The 25526-nt window shown below is 37.0% G+C and overlaps 2 protein-coding genes across 2 annotated transcripts; one reads left to right on the top strand and one right to left on the bottom strand.

Annotated features, from left to right (window-relative positions):
* Positions 1 to 241: 241 nt before the first annotated feature.
* On the bottom strand, positions 242 to 21479 carry xrcc4 (X-ray repair complementing defective repair in Chinese hamster cells 4). Its single transcript, XM_053515807.1, has 8 exons — positions 21339 to 21479; positions 20366 to 20576; positions 20077 to 20267; positions 16154 to 16320; positions 14124 to 14273; positions 4288 to 4424; positions 3122 to 3260; positions 242 to 2622 (listed from the first exon to the last, which is right to left on the bottom strand). Exons 2-8 carry the CDS (start codon positions 20502 to 20504, stop codon positions 2520 to 2522), a joined length of 1026 nt encoding a protein of 341 aa, XP_053371782.1. The 5' UTR covers positions 20505 to 20576; positions 21339 to 21479; the 3' UTR covers positions 242 to 2519.
* Positions 21447 to 25186, top strand: tmem167a (transmembrane protein 167A). The gene is made up of 4 exons (XM_053515809.1): positions 21447 to 21533; positions 24159 to 24268; positions 24407 to 24441; positions 24533 to 25186. Exons 1-4 carry the CDS (start codon positions 21531 to 21533, stop codon positions 24601 to 24603), a joined length of 219 nt encoding a protein of 72 aa, XP_053371784.1. The 5' UTR covers positions 21447 to 21530; the 3' UTR covers positions 24604 to 25186.
* Positions 25187 to 25526: the final 340 nt, after the last annotated feature.

Here is a 25526-nt window from a genome sequence, read left to right as displayed (position 1 = left end):
AATAAAATTTACTCCTTTTTATTTCGTTTTATAGCTGTTTACTCATAACTAACGATAATTAAGCAGAAAAGTATGCGAAGTGTGACAAAAGAACAACCCGTACACACAGAGAGCAAGAAATAACAATAATAATAATACACAATAATCAATACAAAAAAACAATAATCTTAAAAGCAGGCAGAACGTAATGAAAAGTCCAAAAAGTTCTTTGCCAAAATAAGATTAACAGAGACGCTTAGGAAAAGTTAAAAGAAATAACTTTTATTTCCGTTTTTTCTGGACACAGAGCACAGATGGCCAGACCTCCCGTTTTAAAGCTAAAAAACAATGGGATCAATGGTTAATAATCAAATCAATTACTATCCCTTACTACACGTTATATTAAACTACATAACTAAAATTGATCAATAAAGGTTGTAACTTTTTAAATATTAATTAATTAATATAACTATAATTTCTAATCCATAATGTATACGTATATTATCAGATGGCAATGTTTAAAATCATATGGATTAATAATCAAATTATGATTTAAAAAGAATAGGATTATTTTATGAATCAAAATATTAATGATCAGTCTTTTAAATAGGGAAAAAATATTAATTAAGCAATAATAATATTTAAAATTATATAATCTAATGCAATCAAGCTTTAAAAAAATTTATCATATTAACCCTAACTGTACTTAAGTCCAATAATTATTCATTATAATCTTCAGATCATAAAAAGAATAAATAAATAAACTACAATAAAACTAAAAATAAACCAATAAATTATTTCAATAACTTTAAGAAAAGTTCTTGAATAGGAATAGAAAAATAATAACCAGATTATAATGCATCTTAGCAAAAGCTTAAAACTTTCTCAGACGAAAACCCAAGTCTTCAATAGTCTGGTTAAGAAAACAGGAACAAACCAAACTTTCTCCAAAAATGGGAAAAATTAAAACAAGATCTTTAAGAGATAAGAGGGGAAAATTTCGTAATGAGGAGGTGCCACATCAATCTGACCTGAGCAAAATTAGCTTACGTCTCATAATTATTAAGTAGTTTCTTGACTTAAGGAGGATCAAACAATTATGTAATTGCTAAGTAAAGGTATATACTGTAAACCATGTAAAATTGGGTAAGTGAGGAAAGCTCGCTGAATTTTCATGGGGTGTCTGTTGTCTTCTGGCTGGCCAGTCCAGTGCTGTCTATTAACGTTTGGTTGCAATAAACTTTTTTGCTCTTTCAGTACTCAAGTAGTTGTTGGGTTTGTGTTCAGAAAATTGGTGCAGTTTACAAAATTTGCCACAACAGGCTATCTAGCCATAATACTACATTTAATATTAGTAAAGTAGTATAGTTAATACTACAACTACTAGCTGAGATATTTACAGGGCTGATTAGATAGCATTTGGCACATTATGCTGCAAATACAGTTAATTGACTACAGTAAGTAACACTACATAGTCAACACTGAATGCTAAGTTTCATAGCAATGATGTCACCAGTGTGCCCTGGTTGTGCACACATCCTAGTTATGAATATGGAACATTTTTTCAGTGGCTAATTTTATAATGAAATACTCCTCTAAAAACAACTTTTATTTGTTTTTATTTTTAAAAATTGCTTTAATGTGATTATTATTATTATTTAGGCATGATTTTTGAATCTGTTCTTAGTATTTTTGATAGTAAATTTACACTGATAATTTGAATTATCCAACATTGACAAAAAAATAAATTAATTAAACACCTTGAAAAATGGCCACCATTTAAAAATTTTCGGGTGGCTAATGGGCTTTTCTGAAAGAAGAGACCCTAAGCTACATTCATGCCACATTTGATGCTTATACCACAAACTAAATGATTGTTTGGCTAACCTGCCCAGCTATGTGTTCAGATTTAATTTAAGGCATGAACCAGTGAGAAACAGGTGCAAATGATGACGGATGATCAGGCCAGTGATTAGTAAACTGGTGATGCTAAAATGTTTGTTAGAGAGGTGGTTGCAGAGGTTGTTACATAAACAACTAATTTTTACACAGTATCTTTAAGTACTTTGAAGCCTGTCACAGTAAAACATTTGTTCCCATTTCATGTAATTTAATTTAATATGAAGAATTGAGGGGTGGCTCAAGACCATTGCACATACTGTATGTAGACATGCATCTAGAATTTCTATTGTATTAGTCTTAGTATCAATGCCAAAAGAATAACACCAAAGTAAACTTTAAATTAAAACACATAATTTAGCTTTGTCAGTAAGCAAAAAGAGAATACGTGAGAACTTAGAAAAAAAATATATGTTGGGTCCAGTAGGTACTAATACTATTCACATGGTTTGAGTCATGTTATAAAATAAAAGTAATAGAATTAAGATTAAACTGACATGTATAATAAAAATAAGTAGGGTATACAAAAGAAATATTTTTTGGCCAAATTATTTAAATTAAAACAAACATTTAATATATATAAATTCATTTTTACATAATTATGTGCAGTTAAATACAAATGTGTCAAACATGGAAGGCAGTTAGATGTCTTCAAACAGGTCATCAGGATCTGGACTGACTTGTTTAGACTGCTGAAATGGAACTTTACTCTCTTCTACTTTGGCTTCTTTAGGAGGACCAATCCTGTAAATACAGTTAGTAAACACCATCACAATACTTAAAAGATACTAATTTTTGGCTGAACCCTTGCTGTATCAGGGTTTCATTTTCTTTGATAAAAACAGTTTAAAGGTTATTGTTAACAATTATGAACAGTTAAAAATTGCACGCCTATCCACATACTCATTGTAAAGAATTATTAGATTAGTTTCCATATTAAAATATAAAGGAGCAAATGTGACAAAGGTATACATAAAATATATAGCACAACACATGGTGGCATGGTAGTTAGTGGTTAGCACGGTCGCCTTGAGCACACACCTCTTCCTTGAGAGGATTATTTAAAAAAAAAATACTTCCTAAACAACAGTGCTCACTATGATTTGGTTATGGATCCATTCAGTGCAGCAGGTTGATATATTTTGGCATTTTATTTTATTGACCGACTATTACCATTTATTATACTGTATCATTTCTCCAACAGTCTTTGGTGCATATTTCACACAACAAGCTGCTATCTTACCTTAAGGTTTGGCCCTGCTCCCAAGCTGGTCTTTTTGTTTGGGACTCCACGGGTTGACTACCACGCAGACGTCTTTTGCGGCTTGGTGCCACATCCGCAATGTCATTGAGACTGTCATCCATTGGGTTACTTGCCAACACTTCCAAAAAGCAATTCATAAAAATGAACTTTGATTACTCTTGTGTCTTTTAATAAACAGTGCAAAACATTATAGGTTTCACAATTTAACTTTATTGTTTAGTGTGTGTGCGTGTGTGTGTGGACAAAAGTATTGAGACCATTGAGGTCATTGAAGTGGCCCGGTCACCTAATGGCTCTAAATTTCTGACCCATTGGAATTGTTATTGATATAATAAATAATAAGTGATGTAAACAATTGTTGGAACATGTTATGTTACATGTTAATGTTAAATCTGTAGTGCGGCATACATTTTTTTTTATGACTTTAGCCTAGGTGTCTCTGACTTCAGCTGTATACACACACCAATAAGCAATAACAATAAAGTCACTTCCCTAATATTGTGTCAGTCCCTCCCGTATCACAAATACAACTGTGAACCAACATCTCCAAAAGTGTTCTGTAGTTCATCTGGCACCAAGGGGTTAGCTGATCCTAAGTCATGTAAGCTACAACATGGGGCATTTATGGATCAGACATGTTAGTCCAGCACATCCCATATTCAATCTGAGATGTGGTAAAATTAGACGCCAAGTCATCACCTTGTTTTTTTTTTTTTTTACATGTTTTTCAACCCATTCAAGGAGCATTATCCTGCTAAATAAAAAAAGGCTTTATTTCTTAGCAGGACTTTGCCCAGAGCATCAGACTATCTTTGTCAGTACAGTCCTTCCTGGAGCCATCAACATTGGATACCAGCCATCCAGCTGTGTAGTTTGTTTTTTAAACCTTAAAAGAATTCAAGGTACCGTACAAGTCCGATCTAAGGAGGTCCTTGCATCTTACAGGATTTAAAGCATCTTCTGCTAATGTCTTGGTGACACATACCACAGCACACCTTCAGCGGCTTTAAGGAGTCTATGTTTTAATGAGTCAGACCTGTTTTGGCGACTCAAGGAGGACCGATACACTGGTTGTCTTAATTTTATGGCTAAAAGGGAGTTTATACACTGAGCACTATAAACTATGAAATGTAATTTTAACCAACCTTGACTGCTAGGCTTAAAATTCTGAGAAGTTGGATGATCATTGCCCTCCTCATCTGTGGTACTTCCATAGTCACTCTTTTCAAGTTCATCATCTCTATGCTCTTGTCCTCCACGAGAGTCCACCCCTTTCTTTCGTCTAGGAGGAGGAAATAAAATCAATAAATAAAAAACATATCATGGTAAATGGATGACTGCACTATTTAAATGAGATATAACCAAGTCAGCAATTTAACAGCCACAATACCAGTATCTATTGTCCTTTGATGAAAAATCATTGTTTTAATATCCACTGGACAAAAAAAGCATATTAATAGTGTTTGAATAATAGCTGGATCAGACACAATGTTTAAGTTAAACACTGAGAGGGCCCTCCCCAAGACTTACAAAACCACAATGGATAATGAAATAATGCAATCAAAGTGTGATAAAAGTCCAATTTTTCAGTTTAAACAATATAGCATTGACCAATAATAAATTCCAGCCATTAAAAAAAGATGGCCCTCATTTTGACAGGCTCAAAAGAAAACTGGAAAACTAATAAATTAACTGGACAACTTAGTAATAAATCATCTACATGGAAAGTTTCTCTCATTTACTTTCGATTCTGTAAAGCTGCTTTGCGACACTGATCGTTATATATAGTAAACAGTAAAGTGAAGTGACAACTACAGTAGCTGGTAGTGCTACTAGTCCAGATGTGACCTGTTTTAGTTATTTCATAATAACTTAAGTAAGTAAATAGTCTGGTATTGATTGTTTGATTTAGATCTGGTGTTCATGGAAACTTTCCATATGTAGTCCAAGGAAGTAGCAATGCAAAAAGGAGGCCATCCATAAGCTAAAAATATATCAGAAAGACAGCAGAAACTTTAGGAGTTTCAACACTCTGGCAAGTTCTAATAATGAAGGAATGCACTGGTGAGCTCAGCAACAAGGTCGTATTCTCAGAGCCTGCGCAGACCAGCTAGCACCTTCAACCTCTTTTTATCTCAGTCGGTGATCCCCACATGCTTCAAAGAGTCCATCATTGTTCCTGTCCCAAAGAAACCTCAACCTGCTTCTCTTAATGACTATCGCCCTTGTAGCCCTCACCTCAGTACTGATGAAGTGCTTTGAACGCCTGGTCAGAAACTTCATAATTTCTTCACTACCGGACACACTCGACCCACTATAGTTTGCATACCGCCCAAACCGTTCTACTGATGATGCCATCTCTCACCTCCTCCACACATCACTCACTCACCTGGACACTAGGAAAGGGAATTATGTTAAAATGCTCTTCATCGACTACAGCTCTGCATTTAATACCATAATTCCCTCCACACTCACCACCAAGCTGGAGCACCTGGGACTCAGCTCATCAATGTGTCAGTGGATCTCCAACTTCCTAACTGGCAGACCACAGGCAGTAAGGATGGGTGGACATGTCTCAGCCTCACTCACTCTCAGCACTGGAGCCCCCCAGGGCTGTGTTCTGAGCCCCCTGCTGTACTCTTTGTACACATTTGACTGCGTGGCCACTACCAACTCCACCGCCGTCATCAAGTTTGCTGACGACACTGTTGTAGGTCTAGGCCTACCTAGAGGAGATTGGAAATCTGGAGAAATGGTGCCTGAGGTACAATCTCCTCCTGAACGTCAGCAAGACAAAAGAGCTGATTGTGAAGAAGCGATTTCGCTCCCTGAAGACCAATACAGAGAGATTGAGGAGGAGCTTCTTCCCGCAGGCCATAAGGTCTCTCAACCACAACACAATACAGGACTAATATCATCTCTTTTACAACCAGCACTGACTGGGCATTCATGGCCACTATGGACACATTCATGCACACTTTTTGCACTATATACTTATACTTTCAATATGGACCACTGCACAAATCACTTTAATAATAAGACACTTTAAGAAGTCACTTTATGCATATTTGCACACCTCAGCTATTTTTACATTTCTTATTTAGACAAATTTCTATTTTCTTTTATATTTCTATATTATATCTATTTTGTTCTTATTTGTACAGTATATTTTTATTTTATTTTACTTAGCACAGTATATTTTACTAGTTAATTTTATTTTTCTACAATATTTCTTTGTACTGCAATACAGTGGAACCTCGGATTACGAGTAACGCGGTTTACGAGTGTTTCGCAAGACGAGCAACAATTTTTTATAATTTTTGACTTGAAAAACGAGCATTGTCTTAGTTTACGAGCACCGAGTATCATGTTTCACGCATGCGCTTCTTGTTTTAACAACGAGCGTTACATCATCACAAGTGAGCCAACGGTTTTTCTCTCTTGCAGCAGCAGAATTGTAGGTAATCGCCTCTTCTGCTGGGTGTGTGTGTGTGTGTGATGTACGTGCGCGCGCACACACACACATTAATGGAGAGACCATTTTTAAAACCGTTTAAAAATTTGCAAGGAACATTCCTAGTCACACTCACGTGAGCGCATACTAACAGGATTACTGCTGTAAGTAAAACAACAACAAAAAAAAATTAAACAGCTCCTCACCTTTGAAAACAATCGCGACAGAGAGAAGTTTGTTTGTTTATTTGGCAACCTGAGAGAAGGGGAGCTGTAAAGCCGAGACCTATCGTCTCCCCTGCTGGGTCTTAGTGCCTGCAGTGTTTTTCAATGCGCGTGTGTGTTTGTGTCTGTGTATGGCAGAGAGTTTGTGTGTTTGTTTGGCAACCTGAGAGAAGGGGGCCGTAAACGCGAGCGACCCCCCCCTTTAGCCCACCTCCTCTCAGGTTGCCAAATAAACACACAAACTTCTCTCTGTCGCGATTGTTTTCAAAGGTGAGGAGCTGTTTAATTTGTTTTTTGTTGTTGTTGTTTTACTTACAGCAGTGATCCTGTTGTATGCGCTCACGTGAGTGTGATTAGGAATGTTCCTTGCTAATTTTTAAAAACGGTCTATCCGTTAATGTGTGTGTGTGTGTGTGTGTGCGCGTGCACATTTTACACACATACACCCTGCGTGCACAAACGAAAACCCTTATCTGTCGGGATTTATTTTTAATTTTTTTTAAGGTAAAGTACAGGTTAATTTGTTTTATTTTTACTTTATATTTTGTATTAATTATTTTTGTGTATTTATTTTTTTGGGCTGTAGAACAAATAATTTAAGTTTCCATTATTTCCTATGGGTAAATTAAATTTGGTTTACGAGTGTTTTGGAATACAAGCCCGCTTCCGGAACGAATTAAGCTCGTTCCACTGTATATCTTTATTTACTGCAATATATCTTTATTTTTACTTGTACAGTATATTTTACCATTTAACTTTATTTTCACTGCATATCGTACTGTGTATGACTGTGTACGTGATAAATAAAAATTTGAATTTGAACAAAAACAAAAACAAAAAAGCATGGAAGCCATCTAAAGTGGATGATCTTTAGAATTCAGAAAAAAAATCCCTTTCACAACATGAGAATATTAGGGGCTATTAATGTCAAAGTCAACGATTAAGTGACACCTTGGTGAATTTAAATACAAATGATTTAATTCAAGAGAGGAAACAGTATTCGGCGATGTTAAAAGATTTTCTGAATTCTGGCAGTTTTTGCATGTAAAAACTAAAAATAATCCTGATATCTATGATTATAATAGTCTGTCCGATTACTTTTGAGCCTGCAAAAAATGGATGGCTTTTTATAAATTATAATATAATAAACATTTAACGTCGTATTTTTTTATACCGCTTGAATTTAAGCTGAAAGTCTGCACTTTCATGCCAACTGTCTCCTTATGTAAATACTTACGGACTTTTATTCTTTGTTGAAGGGGACATGACTTTTGCTGGCCTGCTATGTTTTTTATGTTGTAATTCTATTAAGGTGATTGCAAATGAAAAGTAAAAAAAATGAATCCAACACTGTCATTCTGACTATTATAGTTTAAAGTACAGGGTGGGCCATTTATATGGACACACCTTAAAAAATAGGAATGGTTGGTGATATTAACTTCCTGTTTGTGGCACATTAGTATATGTGAGGGGGAAAACTTTTCAAGATGGGTGGGGACTATGGTGACACATCAAACTTATTCGAGAATTTCACAAGAAAAACAATGGTGTGCTTGGTTTTAACGTAATATTATTCTCTCATGAGTTATTTAAAAGTTTCTGACCACTTATAAAGCAGTTATTAGCAGTTTACGGATAGAAATTGTGTGTTAATGTCTGGTAAACGCAGTAACCGGGTCATTGCAGCAGATTTCAATGCAAGACACCCTACGAGACCACCCATCTCCCATGCTACAGTTAGTGGAAGACCTTTGAGGGCAAAACTGGCCTGTTAGGGTGGGACGGTGTCCATCCCACTCGGAAAGGTGCTCCTCTCATTTCCTGTAGTATAGCTCATAGTCTCAGAAGAGGCCTAGTTAATCGTTGACAATCCAGAGCCCAGGCCAGGGAGCAGACAGACAGGCTAAACCAACCGTCTGCTAGCTGCATTGAGTCGTCACTCAGGGTCCATCATATTGAGACTGTGTCTGTTCCCCGAGCTAATCACAAATTTACAAAGGCCCAGAAAGTCTGTTTTAGTAATTTAATTAACATAGATACCACAAACCCAGATCACACTAAATGTAATGTTAAATATTAGATTTCTCGCATCTAAAGCAGTTATAGTTAATGAAATTATCACAGACCAGGAGTTTGATATACTCTGCTTAACAGAAACCTGGATTAAACAGGACCAGTATGTAGCTCTAAATGAGGCTAGTCCTCCTGGATACAGCTACATACACCAGCCTCGGCTAACTGGAAGAGGAGAAGGCGTCGCAGTTATTCACAATGATAATTTGACTATTATACAAAAAACACAGACAAAAATTTTATTCCTTTGAAGTTCTCTATAGTAACATAAGTGTAGCTACAAATATTAAGTCCGCTCAGTCGATTCCACTAATCGTCATTTACAGACCTCCAGGGCCGTACTCTGAATTTCTTAGTGAATTTGCAGATTTCCTCTCAAACCTAGTTGTTTCTGTAGACAAGGCGTTAATTGCTGGAGATTTTAACTTTCATTAAAGCAGGTCACACTTTAGATTTAATAATATTCCCCGGATTAAGTATAAGAAATTTATTTACAATTCTATTGTCTGAAGTTATATCAGATCACTATCTTGTCTCAATTCAAGTGTGTCATAGTAATAACGTACGCACAGCCCCGCGCTACCGTACTAAACGTACATTCACATCAACTACTACACAGAGTTTTATCAGTAATCTAGGGTTAGGTAACCCGAGTTATCAACTTTGATTAGATCACTGTCTGACCCCACAGAACTCGATCAGGCAACTGAATATTTAGAGTCGACGTTCCGTTATACCTTAGATAATGTAGCTCCAGTTAAAAGAAAAATTATTAGAGATACGAAACTTAAAAAGAATGAACTAATTTCACTCATCTCACCTGCAAATTCATGTATATTAGATCCTGTACAGACACATTTTCTTAAACAGATAGTACCAGCAATAACAGAACCCCTGTTGAGAATAATTAATTCTTCACTCAGTATTGGGTATGTTCCAAAATCTTTTAAATTAGCAGTTATTAAACCGATTATTAAGAAACCTGACCTTGACCCCTGTCAGCTGTCCAATTACAGGCCAATATCAAACCTTCCCTTTATCTCTAAGATTCTGGAAAAGGAAGAAGCGGAGCAGCTATGCTCATATCTACATAGAAATGGCATACATGAACTGTATCAGTCAGGATTTAGGCCTCATCACAGCACAGAGACAGCACTTGTTAAAGTAATAAATGACCTCCTATTGGCCTCTGATCAAGGTTGTGTAACCATGCTTGTATTACTCGACCTCAGTGCAGCTTTTGACACCATTGATCATAGTATTCTTCTACACAGATTAGAAAATGTAGTAGGAATTAAGGGTACAGCCCTCTCCTGGCTCAGATCCTATCTGACCGATCGGTATCAGTATGTAGACTTAAATGGTAATTATTTTGCATGTTCTCTAGTGAAGTTTGGTGTTCCACAGGGTTCAGTTTTAGGCCCACTGCTTTTTTCCCTTTACATGCTTCCTCTGGGCAACATAATCCATAAGCATGGTATTAGTTTTCACTGGTATGCTGACGACACACAGTTATATGTCTCAGCAAAATCTGATGAGATAAACCAGCCTACTAAAGTTGAGCAATGTGTGCAGGGCATAAGAAATTGGATGCCAATTAACTTCCTTTTGCTTAATCCTGATAAGACAGAAGTTCTAGTCATAGGACCGCGTACAGCTAGAAGTAAGATTCTAAATCACTCTAACTTTAGATGGACTTTTTGTTCCATCAAGTGCAATAGTGAAAGACCTCTCATGTAAATAATATTACCAGGATAGCATTCTTTCACCTCAGAAATATTGCCAAGATAAGAAATATATTGTCGCTAAACGATGCAGAAAAACTAGTTCATGCTTTTATCACCTCTAGGTTGGACTATTGTAATGCCCTACTGTCTGGTTGTTCAACTAGGTGCATAAACAAGTTTCAGCTAGTCCAGAATGCAGCAGCTAGAGCCCTTACTAGAACCGCCACGCCTACTCCGATCAAAGGATGCAGGCTGCTTATCAGTACCGCATATTATGAAATCTACAGCTGGAGGCAGAGCTTTTTCTTAAAAAGCCCCAAAGTTATGGAATAGTCTTCCAAATATTGTTTGGGACTTAGACACAGTCTCAGTGTTTAAGTCCAGGCTAAAAACCTATTTATTTAATCAAGCATTTTTATAAATAGGTTTGCCTTAGATAAAGGAGCAGATCTGGGGGACTCAAGGTTGTAGAATATTACGTTGAACTGGTATCTTTAGTTGCTTTTCTCCCCACTCTTATTGATCACTCAGGTTTGTTGACGGTTGCTTTACATCTCAGGGAGCCCTCATGTCTGTGTTTCCTTCTGGCTCTCCCTTTTAGTTATGCTGTCATAGTTAGTCCTGCCGGAGTCTCTGCTTGCACTCTACAGTAAATATACATTTACATTATATGACTGTGACCAGACCTAACTGTTATCTCTTCTCTTCTGTTCTTTCTTCTGCTCTTTCTCTTCCCTCTCTTCCCCTCTCTCTCCTTCCCTCTCTCTGTCGAGCTACACATGACGTTCCTGAGCTGCCAGTGATCCAGACTCCCTCTGCCCTCCGGACCTGTCTGACCCATCCTGGTGCCCCGCTTCTGGTTGGAGATCTCGTCACATGTGTGTCTCTTTGGGATGCGTCTCGTGACTGGGGATGGTTTTCTCAACCTAGAAGACGGTTCTGGCCTCGACTGGTGTTGGCAGCCGTTTCCCTGAGGACTTGACTGGAACTTTATACAAGTCTACCTGAGTTTTCAATAACTAACTGGACTCCATATTAACATCAATTAACTGTTACGCTGAACTGCCAGCCACATAACACACAGTATGAATGCAGATCAATTCCTGCTCTCTGTTTCACCCAAATGAGGATGTTTTCCCTGTTAAGTCTGGTTCCTCTCAAGGTTTCTTCCTACTACCATCTCAGGGAGTTTTTCCTTGCCACTGTCGCCCTCGGCTTGCTCAACAGAGACTATCTGACCATTTTGATTCATACACATTCAAATTCCATACAAACTTAAATAATTCTTTTGATTGTGTAAAGCTGCTTTGGGACAATGCCAATTATTAAAAGCGCTATACAAATAAAATTGAATTGAATTGAATAAGTCCCTGGTTTGTCCAGATGTTGAAGGATGAAGTGCAGTCCCATGTTAACTGCATCATCAACAGAACGGTTTGCTCTATAAGCAAACTGCAGGGGGTTCTGTAAGGGTCCTGTGATGTCCCTCAGATAGGCCAACACCAGTTTTTTAAATGACTTTATGACCACAGATGTTAGGGCGACTGGTTTGTAGTCATTAAGTCCTGTGATCTTAGTTTTTTTTTTAATGGGGATGATGTGGAACGTTTATAGCACAAAGGCACTTCACATTGTTCCAGTGATCTGTTAAAGATCTGTGTGAAGATGGGAGCCAGCTGGTCAGCACAGGATTTCAGACAGGCTAGTGTCACGCCGTCTGGGCCTGGAGCTTTCCTTCTCTTTTGTTTTAGAAAGATCTGGCGAACATCCTTTTCACAGACATGGAGTGCAGGGGGGAAAGAGAGGGTGGTTGTCAGAGGTGATAATGGTGGTGTAGAAAGAGGGTCAGAACAGGAGTTTGGTGTGGGACTGGGTGTTTCAAATCTACAATAGAACTCATTCATGTCATCAACCAGTTGTTGATTCCCTACAGAGTTGGGGGATGGCGTCTTGTAGTTAGTAATGGTTTTCAGGCCTTTCCACACTGAAGCAGGGTTGTTTACAGAAAACTGATTTTCCAGTTTTTCAGAGTAGCCTCTCTTAGCCGCTTTGATCGTCCTTGTTAGTGTGTTCCTGGCCTGGTTGTACAAGATCATGTCCCCACTCCCGTATGCATCCTCTTTGACCTGACGAAGCTGTCTGAGTTTTGCTGTAAACCATGGTTTGTCATTGTTATACATTAAAAAAGTCCTGGTAGCGATGCACATGTCCTCACAGAAACTGATGTAGGATGATTGGTGACAGCAGCTTTAAAAACACGCCTATCAGTGCAGTCAAAACAGGCCTGTAATTTCTGCTCTGCTTCACTGGTCCATCTCTTTACTGTCCTTACTACAGGCTTAGCAGATTTTTGCCTATAGGTCGAGAGAAGATGAACCAGGCAGTGGTCAGAAAGTCCTAAAGCTGCTCTTGGGACGGAGCAATATGCATTCTTTATTGTGGTGTAGCAGTGATCCAAAGTATTTTTGTCTCTGGTGGGGCATGTAATGTGCTGTTTGTATTTAGGCAGTTCACGTTTGAGGTTTGCTTTGTTAAAATCCCCAAGTATAATTATAACGGAGTCCGGGTGTTGTTGCTCCGTGTCTGTAATGTAAAACAGCAAGCTGTTGCAATGCTGCGTTCACACGCTTGCGGAGGGATGTACACCCTCACAAGAATGAACGAGGTAAACTCCTGCGGCGAATAGAAAGGCTTGCAGTTGATGAAATATGCCTCTAGATCAGGACAGTACATCATCTTCAAAGGTGTCACATTTGTACACCAACGTTCATTGATGTAAAAGCATATCCCGCCGCCTCGGGATTTCCCCGTTGATTCTGTGTCGCGATCCGCTATAAACAGCTGGAAGCTCGGCAGGTGTAGCACGTTGTCCGGAATGGCTTCATTCAGCCAGGTTTCCGTGAAACACAGCGCGGCAGAGTTTGAAAAGTCCTTATTTTTCCTGAAGAGCAGGAAAAGTTTGTCCATTTTGTTGGGTAGAGAGCGGAGATTCACCAGATGTATACTCGGCAGTGCAGTTCTAAAGCCGTGCTGTCGGAGCTTGACAAGTGCGCCGGCTCTCTTCCCCCACCTGCGCTTCCTAAAGCATTTCAACAGCGCCGCTGCTCCACCAGTTACAACGTTCAGAAAAACTTTGAAAAATCGAAAACAGTTCCTGAACAAAAAACAGGACAAACTAACAAAACGGTAAGACAGATAGAGAGGTCCACACCGAGGCAGCCATTCGCGGCGCCATCACAGTCACATTATACTATTGGATGTTTCCACCTATTGGATATTTCCCAGAACTTCCACTGGATATTAATGCAACAGCTAATAACATTGGCCACTGGAATCACTAAATGTTGTTTTATTTGCTGTCAGCTGATGCCAGTCCAGAAAGGGAAAAATCAGCGACCAAAGACCATAAATCTGTGCATCACTATTGTTACTGTAATTCATATATTGCTAAACATCAATTTTGCACTGCAAAAGAATACATCATCCTGTATATGTATTATTACCTGCATTTTTCATTTTGTATAGTGTCCTCCAGCTGTTTGATGCTCTCCTGTAAAGTGCGGATCTTGTCCTTCTTTCCATTAAGGATCAACACAAAGCGATTGTACAGCTCTTTTTCCAATGTCTCCTTTTCTTTGATATACCTCTTCATTCTACAGAAAAAGAATGCTGACAGTCAAATTCAAGACATAAAAAAAAATCAAGATGTTCTAATATAAATGTTCATATAAATATAAAGCAGTATAGCAATAGCATATAAAAGTATTTTTAAATCTGTATTTAAAAAAATGACATAACAGTATCAGTAAAAGGTTATATGTGAGGAGGAGTCAAAATGATCTGCACTCCGTTTTTTTTTTTTTATTGTGTTGGTCTTGTCAGTGCTTTCTTTTCAAGGTCTCCCTATTTCACTGTTATGCAGGTCTGAACGTGTGACATCAGTTCATTTGTAACTTCGGTGGGAGCAAAAATGTGTGATTTACATTTTTTGTGGAGTGAATAGTTTTTTGTGGTCAGTGGGTGTACCTGCTGCCTAAAACAACTCATGAAAGAGCATAAACAAAAGCGTTTAGATTTCCACAAACAACGATACTCTAAGGAAGGTAAAAGTTTCTTTAAGAGAATCATTACTGGTGATGAAACATATAATCATTACTAGCCTAAGCCTGAGAGTAAACAGCAGAATATGGAGCGGAAACATCCTCAAGCGCCAAAGAAGGAAAAGCTAAAAAAAATAAATAATAATAATCACCTATCAGCTAAAAAAATTGATGCTTACAGTTTTACACACACACGTATAGTATATACACATACACGCACACAAACATACACGCACACAAACATGCACGCACACAAACATGCACGCACACAAACATGCACGCACGCACACATGCACGCACGCACACATGCACGCACGCACACATGCACGCACGCACACATGCACGCACGCACACATACATGCACGCACGCACACATACATGCACGCACGCGCGCACACACGCTCGCGCACACACGCACGCTCACGCGCACACACGCACGCTCACGCGCACACACGCACGCTCACGCGCACACACGCACGCTCACGCGCACACACGCACGCTCACGCGCACACACGCACGCGCACACACACGCTCACGCGCACACACACACGCACACACAGACACACGCACGCACACACATACAAGCACATACACATACAAACACACATACGTATTTGTACACATACATATGTATGTATACATATATGCACACATACATGCACTACCATTTAAAAGTTTTAGAACTATTATAGAAAGGCTGACCTCTGTGTCTTAAAATAACAACTGTTGTTTTTCTTGTTGTTACGTAATTACCTAATCCCATATGTGTTATTTTATAGTTTTGAAATCCCCAGTATTCTTGTAGAATGTAGGAAATAAATCACTAAACAAAAATAAAGAAATTTGCAAGTGTTCTAAAACTTTTGAACGGTAGTGTAGGTCTCAAGCAAGGTTTCTAATTTAACTTAAATTAAACAAAAAGCTATTTTTTATATCGGCGTCATCTGCCATAATTATTATTTCTAAACAAATGTATAATTTACTCCTACCACACGGGACTTCAATGGAGTCTTTAGCTAGTGTTGAGGAGTTGTGAGCAAACCGGTATGTACATGCAGCTCCTTTCGCAGGCATGCAATACTTTTAACACAAGTGTTTCGAGACTTATTCATGTGTGGTGTTTTGAGACTAGTGTAAGAATGTGCAATAAATGGGTTTGAGACTAATTCACTTGCAGATCTGAGGCATTTTAATGTAGGCAAGTTTTGATTATGTAATGCCATTAAAACGCATTTCTATTGTACCACCGTTGATCATGATGAAAAACATCTCAAGCAAGTTTCCTAATTTAACTTAAATTAACATTCAATTCCGGTAACTGGTTATTGTGTGTGTGTGTGTGTGTGTGTGTGCAGTAACTGTGGAAAAAAAGGTTTAGGTAGGTGTGAAAAAAGAGGAATGAGAATAAGAGAAGTATGCAAGTAATGATTTACTCTGAAGTGATATGTTCCTGCTCGTTCCTCAGTCTATGGTTCTCCTTCTGCAAGCTGTATTTCTTGGCTTGTAGGCGAGTACTGCGCTCTAAGCCATAACTAATAAGCTCTTTTATGACTTTAGTGGGCTCTGGCACAGGGAGTAGTTCCACCATGCCAAACTTGAACTGAAACAAAAAAAAGAGAATAAACTGTTTATTTGATAGAAAATCACATGATCCATACAATCCATTATGATGATTATCATAAATTATGCCAGTATTATAAATATTGATACCAGAATATCTAAATGTGATAAGATTTTTTACCAGTATTATCATTTATATTTTGCAGAGTAATGTACACCCACCTAAAGGATTATTAGGAACACATGTTCAATTTCTCATTAATGCAATTATCTAATCAACCAATCACATGGCAGTTGCTTCAATGCATTTAGGGGTGTGGTCCTGGTCAAGACAATCTCCTAAACTCCAAACTGAATGTCAGAATGAGAAAGAAAGGTGATTTAAGCAATTTTGAGGGTGGCAGGGTTGTTGGTGCCAGACGGGCCGGTCTGAGTATTTCACAATCTGCTTAGTTACTGGGATTTTTACGCACAACCATTTCTAGGGTTTACAAAGAATGGTGTAAAAAGGGAAAAACATCCAGTATGCGGCAGTCCTGTGAGCGAAAATGCCTTGTTGATGCTAGAGATTAGAGGAGAATGCGCCGACTAATTCAAGCTGATAGAAAAGCAACTTTGACTGAAATAACCACTCGTTACAACCGAGGTATGCAGCAAAGCATTTGTGAAGCCACAACACGCACAACCTTGAGGCGGATGGGCTACAACAGCAAAAGACCCCACCGGGTACCACTCATCTCCACTACAAATAAGAAAAAGAGGCTACAATTTGCACAAGCTCACCAAAATTGGACAGTTGAAGACTGGAAAAATGTTGCCTGGTCTGATGAGTTCCTTAATTGTTGATTAGTAGTACAAAGCATTACAAACATGCATGCACACACACATACATGCACGCACGCACACATACATGCACTCAAAACTTTTAGCCTTGAGGGAGATCTGTGTTTTAGCTAATATACACTCCCCTAAAGAATTATTAGGAACACCATAACTAATACGATGTTTGACCCCCTTTCGCCTTCAGAACTGACTTAATTCTACGTGGCATTGATTCAACAAGGTGCTGAAAGCATTCTTTAGAAATGTTGGCCCATATTGATAGGATAGTAGGGCTGCAACTAACGACTATTTTGATAATCGATTAGTTGGGCGATTATGTTTTCGATTAATCGATTAATCGGATAAAACCTAACCGCTTCTTAAATTTTATATTTTGCTTATAACTATATAAAAAAAAAAAACATAAATCAGGGTATTATTTATGTATAAAAATAAACTTTTAAAAATGCAAAAGCCACATATAGAGTTTAATAATCTTTAATTTTGACATTTTAAACCTTAAATGAAATGTAGTATATATATATATAATCATTTCTTTAACAAAATGATGTATGCATAAGTAAAACCACAGTAAATTACAAGTTAACTTTGTAGTGGACTATAAAAAAAACTGTGGAAATGCAAAAAGCTAATAGTCACAAATATACTGCTATTTGCATTCGCTGAAAACCACAACAATCACTAAATGTAATATTCTACTGTTATTCGCAGTGTGTAATTTAAGATAATCTAAAGTATTTGGGGTATTTTTTTAGGGATAAACTTTGCACGCACATCCAGGGCACGAAGCTCCTGTTCCACCACATCCCAAAGATGCTCTATTGGGTTGAGATCTGGTGAGTGTGGGGGCCATTTTAGTACAGTGAACTCATTGTCATGTTCAAGAAACCAATTTAAAATGATTCAAGCTTTGTGCATGGTGCATTATCCTGCTGGAAGTAGCCATCAGAGGATGGGTACATGGTGGTCATAAAGGGATGGACATGGTCAGAAACAATGCTCAGGTAGCCCGTGCCATTGAAACGATGCCCAATTGGCACTAAGGGGCCTAAAGTTTTACAATTTTTTAAAAACTATTTTAAGAAATTAAAATTATATTATTATATATAATAAGAATACAAATGAAAAGTAATTATACAAGGGAAGCATTGTAAATAAAGTTTATTTATAAATATTATAAACAAATATTATAGTATTTATTTTTATTCAATTAAGTATTAGTATATACCAGTTTCATTTGTTCATTGTGTGTTTTTATTTACTTATCTAATTATCCATATAGCTTATTGTTAGACTACATCGATCAAAATTCAAATCGGACAACTCGGTCGCTTTACTTATAAACCTTTATTTATGTGGTCGATATTGCCAGCTGATAGAGAAGGAACAGTTAATCAGAAGTAGTTTGTGGATGTCTGTGATTGACCGGTTTTGTGGCAGTTTTGTAACACTGGACAATGTTAAGCAGGCAGAGTCCAGCGCGCACAGAATCGAGAAGTCGCGCGTGCGTGGAGAACATGTTGAGCGAGCAGGTAAGACTCTGCTCACGCAAAATCGAGCTGTTGACCGCGCAGTGGGGACACTGTACGCGCATAGAGTGCTTTCTCTGCCCTCAAAATGTCAAACCCCGCGCTCAGAATTGTGGCAGGAATATAATGTTATACTACACAGCACATTTTACGTTCATTCTTTGTTGTCCATTATAAAATAACAGGTGTGGTAACGCATGTGGTCGGAATAGCACCAGTTGCACAGCCCCTGATGTACAGACTTTTGAAGGTCGGCGCTTCCTTTGAATGTGTGTACAGCCTTATGCTGCCATCTGTTGGTGAGTTACAAACCTAGTCTCAAATCTTTTTGATACCGCCTTATAAAATCTTTCTGCCACAGTTTAAGACAAGTTAAAAAAAATTATTTGAAAACCCAATATGGCCATGACCATGTTCATAATGATGTATGTAGATTTCTGATGGCAACTGTATATACACTACTATTCATTACATACATTATGCGGTATATATATAGTTATATGAACATATGGGTTGTAACCATTATGTGACTAAGCATACCTAAATTATGTGGTATGCATTATCTCTCCTGTCTGATCCATCCTGATGCCATACTTCTGTAGAAAATTTATACATTGTGATTAAGAGTAAAAGATTATGCTGGACTGGTTAAATGAAAAGACTTACTCATGACTAAACAATGTTTAAGTATGTGTGGTATAAATCCAGCCTGTATTTCATTTTGGAGAACTGTGTTGGTGACGTTACTTTTTAAAGTAACTAATTACATTACAAAATTACTGTCATCAAAACGTAATCTGTTACATTACAGCGTTACATTCTGATAAAAGTAACTAGTTAGAGTACTTTTTCCATTTTTCATGATTCGCGCTGTGATAACGTTTTCATCTTTCCACGCGTCGGTCCTCGCTGACCTTGTATAACTTTGCAGAACGTCGGGCGGTAACTTGCGGTTACCAGTGCCTAACACCGCTTCTCACCACGAGTCAAACCGCATAGGTGAGATAGGTGTGTAAGAGCAGCAATAACAGAGGGGGTGGGTTATCAGGGGCAGGGCTTATAGGATGACTTTCACACGCACAAAATAACGGAATGACTGCTGTCTGGCTCACGGATTACATAAATTGTCTGGATAACATAACATTTTTAAAAATATATAAATGGCGAACATAATGCGTTAGATTACTTGTTACATAAAAAAAAAGTAATCCAAGTACTCTACTTTGTAACGCATTACACCCAACACTAGAATGTGATGACACTATAGGAATTACTTTTACAATAAAAGGTTTCATTCTAAAATGTATGTTTATTGTGTTTTATTAACGCAATTGCTACTGTATATTAGTTCTAGGACTGAAATCGTCTTAAACAGTTATGTACCCAAATCTCAAATGTTGATAACTCGAAAGCATGCCACTCACCGACATGTCATTCTGTACTTTCTCATAGGACAGCTGTAACATGGGACTTCCGGATTGCTTGGGTGCGAGATGAAAACTGTAGCTCTGGTCGGTTTGTCCCTCTCCAGTCAGAATCAGCTGCAGTTCATTGACATACCTCTCCCTTGGCATCTCCATCTCCTGGGCCTCCCTGGTAACATCCTCCTCCAATACTAATGACAGCACACAAAGTTATAGATGCATGTAATTGATGTAAGAAATGGAATTATGTCAAAGCAACTAATGCGCTATCAGTAAATGAATAATATACCTTCACCACTCCATGCAGAAACACCATCACAGAGCAGAACAACAAAACCAGCTCCCAGATCTTCAGCCCACTCTAACCTGAGGTAGTACGTGCAATCAGGTTCAGACGCTATACATATTTCGCGAACAGTGACCTTCATGGCTAATTGTTATTGTTAAAACCTTGAAACCCTGGAATTGTTAAACCCTTAAAACCGTGGCTTGTAAAAGACCTGAAAGACAAATAACAAAATGTTATTTCTTTTTATTGTTGTCATGAGATTACAAGCACAAATCCATACAGACCACACATTTATAAATTTGATGTCAAAGTTATTTCACAATGATATTTGTAATTAAGATAGAAATACTGGAATTGCTCAAACCCATCATTTACAGCTTCAGAAGTCCCACTTCCTACTTTAATCCCCGGAAATAGCAGAAATCACCCAAACATGTCTCAACTTTCCTGACGCTGAACACTGGAGTGCCCTAGTTTATGTCATGAGCGCCGCTGTACTCACAGTACACCTATGACTGCAATGTCACTTCCAACTCCACCCTACCTGTCTTGGAAAAGATTAAAAGCATAGAGAACTGGTGCCAGGAGAATATTCAGAATAAATTATGATGATGTCAAATAAAGACAATGATGAAGGTCCATTCTGCGTCTTTACCGCGCTGGTATCGCTTTACCCTTCTGTCTCACGGAGTTTGGAATCCTACCCGAATAGACCTCCAAAGCAAAATGTTTAAGTGATGTTTTCCTAGATTTTTCCTGGTTGGAAATTACAAGTTGCGACGTCGAGTTAAAAGCATTACTGTATATTACACAAACGTTCCTGACATACGACAGAACGTTTTAATGTGAAAACTGTTCTAAATTATAAACATTTCCCCCACATTGAGAACCTGCTGCATTTAACATAACAACGAATTTGCTCAATGACTTTGCTCAAATTTCTCCATGTTAAATTTAGGCAGTAATTACCTACCTGATAAATGTCCTCCTGATAAAGCGTCTCGAGTTTTTTTTTTTTTTTTTTTTTTAAGAACTAGCTCGACGCTGCTAAGTTAGCGTCTACATCGCATCTTTGGTGAATTTTCAGTGCGCCCTACCGGCTTCTGTAGCTGCGTCAGTTCCTCCTTAAACAGGAAGTGTGAGGTGGCTGGTCAACGCTTACAAAATGGTAAGGCATTGATTGTTGTTTTTTTGTTTTCCTCATAAAATGCTAGTAGGTTAATGTTTCCGTTACAATTCTTACAAGGTGGTTTTTATAATTATAGAAAAAAAACAGACGTAAAAAACTTTACCAGTGACCGTTAATGTTGAATTCAAGCTGGTTTAAATGATTGTTTATTGGTTTGAGAATATCAGCACTCTGGTCATATAGACTTAAATTAATCAAAATGAATCGTAAGACACTTGCAATCTAAAGCAAAATCTGAAGAAAGGGTGTAATTAACGTTAGAAGGTGCAGTATGCTGTTGCGGTATCTGTACAAACTGCAATTCATTGTACAGATTTTGTAGAAGAATTGTTAAACACAAATTATAATATGTGAAGGTAGAATAGTTGAAAGTTGAATCTGCACCTTTGAATTAACTTAAATAAATAAGATTCACATATATCTGCGTCACGTGACCGTTAAAAGGGCGCTGGGTTTAGACTTTAAGATAGAGATTTGAAGGTGTTTCCTTTTTGGAATTACAGCTCAATAACAGAGAAACGATATGTTTCTTCATAAAAAGAAAAACTTATCTTTATTAATGATATGTTTATTTTAAACCTTCTTATCCTAGCTGGCAAATGTAATTTTTTCTAAATGTCACTGACTTAGTGGTTAGCACTGTCGCCTTGCACCTCCAGGGCCAGGGGTCGATTCCCACCTCTGTGTGCATAGAGTTTCACAGTCCAAAGCCATGCATATTGGGCTAATTTTTGTTCTCAAGATGCCCATAGTGTGTGTGTGTGTGTGTGTGTGTGTGTGCCTCAAACTTAATGATAAGTGGGCCTTACCGAGCCCAGAAAGAGCTGTTTGTTTCCTACCCAATTCCAGTCCCTGAATTCTGATTGACTAGGAAAATACAGTTTTGTATTCAGAGCAGTTCATTCAAATCTACAGACATTAAAACAGCATGTTTGGAAAAAAGGAGTGAAACAGAAGGAAATTCAGGCATACTGACATCTGTGCTGGGTATTTCAGCAGCATTAACTGACATACATGTAATTTGGAGACCTCGGAGACTTAACTCAGAGCATAATATTTCCACTTTTATTTCATTTTTTTTTTTATTGTTTTAACTGGCTAATTTCTTATTTTTATTTAGGGATGCACCAATGCCCCTTTTTGTCAGTCTGAATATGAGTAAAAGTAGATCCATTTGGGTATTTGCCATACAGAGTACAAATATGAGTGTGTATATTGTGCCAGAGAGTAAAATCCTTATTGGCCCACGTTAAGTTAAACTGCTGAGAGACCTTTGTCTGACGCTTTTTTTTTTTTTGGTTCCGAAATACATCTCAAACATAATAATCAATATAAGTAGCCTAATGTTGGTTAACAATGGCAAATGATGTCATGGTAGTCATGTGTCTACAAAAGATCAATAATTGAGTATTGGATGTTTTATTTTAAAATATTATTTAAACTTAGGTCATCTTGAAGAGAAAGGTATAGGTTTCAAGTGATAAATGGAAAAAAAAATTTTTTTTTTGGAAATCTGAAAATTTATAAGATCTGAAACATGAGGTTTGTGACTTTTAATAGGGTCCCAATACCCAGTTAATCACCACAACAAACAGCGATCTGTCTCATTGACAATAGGTTTTTGTGCAGTGTTAATTTGAAAAAAGTAAAAATAAGTAGATATGTAAGATAGGAACCATGTTCTTCTGGGATAAATAAAATGACCTGCCCAACCCTCCTTTCTTCCTTCCTGCCTTATTGAATTAAATCATGAACATTTTCTGCAACATGCTATTTTGTCATATTTGTTAGTTAAAATTAACCAAAAATAAAGTTTTGGTTAACTTTTTTGTTGTCCATCAGCTCTGCTTTTTCAGGATTTCCCTGCCATAGTAGTAAGGTTAACTACAAAATAAATAAATCTGGTGTAAAACACACCCAATTCCAGTTTAAACATGAATATGTTTAAGCATGGAGAGAATGTCTCAGATAATTGCTTAAGAGGTGCAAAAAATAGCTTACATATTAAATATTGTATATTTTGCTGTTTTTTTTCTGGTTTTGTAAAGTGATTGTGACCTTTTTGAATTGTGACCTTTATTATGTTTTTTTAATCTTTTCTTTTGAGCTATATTGCGGAGGGGATTGTATCACACAAAAACATCATTTTATGTTTTGTCCTATATGCGTCCAAATTGTATGTCCTACAGCAAAAATTTTTGGCCCTGATTTTTTTTCTTTTTAAACTATTTCAAGCTTTAAATAGTTTTTTTCATTAGGAATATAAAATTTATACATATAACATTTTTTTAAATGTAATTGAATTAAAATGATTGAAAAAGAAACAAAATCGTCTGCTAATATAATAAGAAACCTTAAAATGAATTAGAAAAATTTGCTAAATATTTAAATTTGAAAAATTAGATATACGTACATTCAATAATCTAATATTTGGTTAATGGTAACCTTAAGCAAACGTTAGATAAATTAGCAAAATCGCCACAGATTAAATTTATTCATTTGTATACATTTAATGAGAATTCTTGCCTACTGTTTCATAAGAAATTTTTGAATGCCATGAAACGTGGTTAATGAATAATCATGTGTCACAATTTTTTTTTGCAGTCTGCGATATTTAATTTCCAGAGCTTACTCACAGTCATCTTGTTGCTTATCTGCACCTGTGCCTACATAAGAGCTCTGGCACCAAGTCTGCTTGACAAGAACAAAACAGGGTATGTACCTGAAGTCTTTACTACAGGGTTATTATCTATCTTACAGCAATTACTTGATGGTTGTTTTAAGTGTGTGCAGGTAGGGTGAAGTGTGTATATTTTTCATGCGCCAACATTTTTTAAATCACTTTTTCACAGGTTTCTTGGGATATTCTGGAAATGTGCAAGAATAGGTATGTATTTTCTACAGAGCATTATGGGGGATGATTAAAATTATTAAATTAAGTATTATATTTCATATTTTATGTCTTCTAATTTGTTTAGGTGAAAGAAAAAGTCCTTATGTGGCTGTTTGCTGTATCATCATGGCTTTCACCATTTTATTTTCGGAGTAGCTGCAGCCTAAATAAATGTTCGAATAGACGTCTCCACACCAACACATTTATAACTTCTTATTTTTTTTAGATTGCCTGTTCTGTTTACCACAGTATTTAAGTATCTTGTCCTAAAATGCTTGTTTTCCCGCCTCTATAATCTTTTTTTAAATCAATATTAATTAATGTGTGTTCTTGCTAATAAAAAATGTGTGGGATTTTAGGAAAAAGATGATGTAACTCGCTTTGCAGTCATTCTGGTCCAAGTCAAGTCTTGAGTCTTTTAGCTTGAGGCTTTAATTCAAGTCTGTACTTAACAGAATTTACATGAGGGTATATGGGGGATTTTAAGTGTGTAGAAATTATAACAAACAGTATTGATTGCAGAAAAGTAAAGAAAACAATAGATCAACAGTTTTGTGCATTTGTTGTTTTTTTTTAAATACATTTTTATTTATTTCCCCTATATAAACAGAAAGACTTTAAAGCCATGAGACATAAAAATATTTTGTTTGGATCTACACATTTTTTTTACACACAAAGAAACATTAAGGTCCAACAAGACAATCCCTCTGTGGTTCTGACTTGATTTTCTTTGCAATTTTTTTGAAAAAAAAAACAACAAAAAAATAAAAAAAATAAAAAAAGAATGAAAGTTATAAGACCATATTGAGTTGCATTTGTTAATTTCATTCTGATCAATTCTCCTCTGATTTTTTTTTTTTGTTTTTTTTTTTTTTGGGGGGGGGGGGGCACCATTCTGTGTAAAGCCTAGAGAGTGTTATGTGTAGAATTCCCAGATCATGAGCATTTTCTGAAATACCCTAACCAGCCCATCTAGTACCACACGACCCCTCTCAGCATGTGGATACAACCTATATAAAGTTGTTATGGTAAATCAGGGACCCAGCTAAAGTACAACCATTCTTTATAGGATTATTATT

Source organism: Clarias gariepinus, chromosome 17 (genome assembly GCF_024256425.1).
Source record: "Clarias gariepinus isolate MV-2021 ecotype Netherlands chromosome 17, CGAR_prim_01v2, whole genome shotgun sequence".
Classification (NCBI taxonomy): Eukaryota; Metazoa; Chordata; class Actinopteri; order Siluriformes; family Clariidae; genus Clarias; species Clarias gariepinus.
The sequence above is the reverse complement of the archived record's forward strand: the minus strand, read 5'-3'. Positions and strand labels throughout refer to the sequence as shown.

Excerpts from the sequence above, each read along its gene's own strand:
- tmem167a (XM_053515809.1), top strand. Across the intron at positions 24,269-24,406 it reads CTTGACAAGAACAAAACAGG|GTTTCTTGGGATATTCTGGA; the intron begins GTATGTACCTGA and ends ACTTTTTCACAG. Across the intron at positions 24,442-24,532 it reads CTGGAAATGTGCAAGAATAG|GTGAAAGAAAAAGTCCTTAT; the intron begins GTATGTATTTTC and ends TAATTTGTTTAG.
- xrcc4 (XM_053515807.1), bottom strand. The coding sequence starts at position 20,504 with ATGAAGGTCACTGTTCGCGAAATATGTATAGCGTCTGAACCTGATTGC. Across the intron at positions 20,268-20,365 it reads TTCTGCATGGAGTGGTGAAG|TATTGGAGGAGGATGTTACC; the intron begins GTATATTATTCA and ends TGCTGTCATTAG. Across the intron at positions 4,425-14,123 it reads ATACAAAATGAAAAATGCAG|ACGAAAGAAAGGGGTGGACT; the intron begins GTAATAATACAT and ends TCCTCCTCCTAG.